Source organism: Parus major, chromosome 2 (genome assembly GCF_001522545.3).
Source record: "Parus major isolate Abel chromosome 2, Parus_major1.1, whole genome shotgun sequence".
In the NCBI taxonomy this organism is placed as follows: domain Eukaryota; kingdom Metazoa; phylum Chordata; class Aves; order Passeriformes; family Paridae; genus Parus; species Parus major.
The window spans coordinates 610,630-613,122 of NC_031769.1; the positions used below are offsets into that span (position 1 = coordinate 610,630).

Below are 2,493 nucleotides of genomic sequence, written 5' to 3' on the forward strand. Positions count from 1 at the left end.
GATGAGGATAGGGATGGAAATGAGGATGGTGATGAAGATGGGAACGGAGATGAGGATGGGGATGAGGATGAGGATAGGGATGGAAATGAGGATGGAGATGAAGATGGGAATGGAGATGAGGATGGGGATGAGGATGAGGATGGAGATGAAGATGGGAATGGAGATGAGGATGGGGATGAGGATGAGGATGAGGATGCAGATGAGGATGGGGATGAGGATGAGGATGAGGATGGAGATGAAGATGAGGATGGGAATGAGGATGGGAACAGAGATGAGGACGGGGATGAAGAAGAGGATGGGGACGAGGATGAGGATGGAGATGAAGATGGGAATGGAGATGAGGATGAGGATGGGGATGAGGATGGAGATGAGGATGGGGATGAGGATGAGGATAGGGATGGAAATGAGGATGGGAATGGAGATGAGGATGGGGATGAGGATGAGGATAGAGATGAGGAGGAGGATGCAGATGGGGACACCGAGGTGCCAGCCCATACCTTGCTGTTCTGGAGCAGGCGGATGATGTGCTCGAAGCAGTTGTTGCTGAGGAACACGGCCTGGAGCACCGGCCGGTCCTGGCAGTTCAGCATGGCCGGGATGGCATCTACAGACGGAGAGCCCGGCTCAGCCCCATCCCATCCCCGCATTCCCAAAGCCCACCCCGACCCCCAACCTACCCAACATGAGCACCCGCAGGGCGATGAGGCCACCGGCCGCCTCGGGCGCCAGGGACGCCGCGGGGAGGTCGGAGTTGAGCACCCTGAAGTATCCGTCCAGGAGGCTCCGCAGGGACACGGGGCCGGCGCCGGGGCTGGAGCCGTGCAGGACGTGGACCGCGGCCACCATGGAGCGCAGCGTGGCCTCCAGCAGCGCCGGGGACGGGGGGCTCCCGCTGCCACCCCGCCGCAGAACCCCCAGGAGCGCTTCCAGTGCCGCCGGAGTGATGGCCTGGAGCGCGTTGGGCTGCGGGATTTGGGAACAGGTGGGAATTCCCATACGAGCCCTGTATTGATCCCGTTATTTATTGGCCCCCTGAGACCTCCAGCGCTGCTTATGATGGGGTGTGAATTGATTTAAAGCAGATTTTGGAATTATTAATTAAATCGATTTATAATCGATTGCGGAAATTAAAAACCGATTTGGACTCCAAATTGGTAATCCAAGGATTTTCCAGTGTCCAGCCCAGAGGGGAGCTGGAGCTGAAGCAGCAGCTGCAGCTTAAAAGCTTCCCATAACTTAATTATTTATTCCATTTTAACAATTAAATTTAATAGTTCAAGAAAATAACTTAATTCAGTAATTTAATTTGTTATATTTAGCTATGAATAATTTAAAATAATTTAGCTATTTAATTATTTTATTCAATTATTTACACATTTTGCTTTATTTTATTTAATTATTTAATTTTATAACTTTAATTATTTTATTTAATTATTCAGTTGCGTTTTATCGTTTCATTTCATTATTTAATTCCTAATTTAAGAAATCATTGAATTTTTATAAAAATTTTTACTTATTTTAATTATTATTTTTTATTTGTTTATTTATTTAATTATTATTTAACTTTATTTTAAAAAATTATTTTATTATTTATTTTAATTCTTTAATTTAATTCCTCAATTTAATTATTTAATTTAACGTTTCTGAGCTGATCCCACCGAATTTAAGGCTGGAATGTTAAACGGGATTTTTGAAAGCTTTGGAAGATTCAGTGGTTTAAATCCAGCCTTGGAATGAATAAAACTTTGGGGTTTATCCCTGGAATGAGGAGCTCAAATCCTCCCTGTCTGCTTCCCAAGGGTACCTTGGATCCGGAGAGGATGGCTCCAAAAAGATGGATAATCCGGAGCTGGATCGTTTCCGGGAGCTGCTTCCCAGCTTGGAAACTCTCTGTGAGGATGAGGAGGGAAAGATTTCATCAGAGGAACAAACAGCAGAAAAAAACCCCAAAACCAAAAGAGAAAAATGTCCTTTTCCAGCTAAAAATAGGGAAAAAAAATCCTTTTCCACTTAAAAAAAGATGGAAAAATCTCTTTCCTACCCAAATCCACCCCACGGGGATGCTGGACCCTGCTGGTCATGGAGAGGATGGGGATGCTCAGAGGTTTTCCAGCTCTGGTTGTGCCAGGAATGGGGTTTTGTTCCAAAAACCCCCAAAAATTTGTGTCAAACCTGGGTTCAGTTGGGGATTTACGGGGCGGAGTTCTGGGGGATTTTTACAACGGCGCTGCCTCTAAAAGGGGATTTTTGGGGCTTCCCTGGGAAAAATCCCCTTTTGTGTTGATTTTTGTGGGTTCTGCAGGTGGTGCTGGGTTTAATTCCTGCTTTGGGATCCTGCTCCTCTTCCCAGGACACAGGAGCAGGTACAAGATCCTACATCTCTGTAGGAGCAGGTGTAGGATAACCTGGAACAGGTCTAGGATCCTATATCTGCCCTGGAATCCTAAAACAATCCTCATGTAGGTGTGGGATAACCTGGAACAGGTCTAGGAT

The 2,493-nt window shown here is 46.2% G+C and overlaps 1 protein-coding gene across 1 annotated transcript in view; it reads right to left on the reverse strand.

Moving 5' to 3' along the window:
• NBEAL2 (neurobeachin like 2) overlaps positions 1–2,493 on the reverse strand; it is a 45,565-nt gene that overhangs the window by 24,140 nt on the left and 18,932 nt on the right. The window contains 3 exon segments of the mRNA XM_033512159.1: positions 498–604; positions 678–963; positions 1,805–1,890. Coding sequence (XP_033368050.1) covers positions 498–604; positions 678–963; positions 1,805–1,890 — 479 coding nt within the window.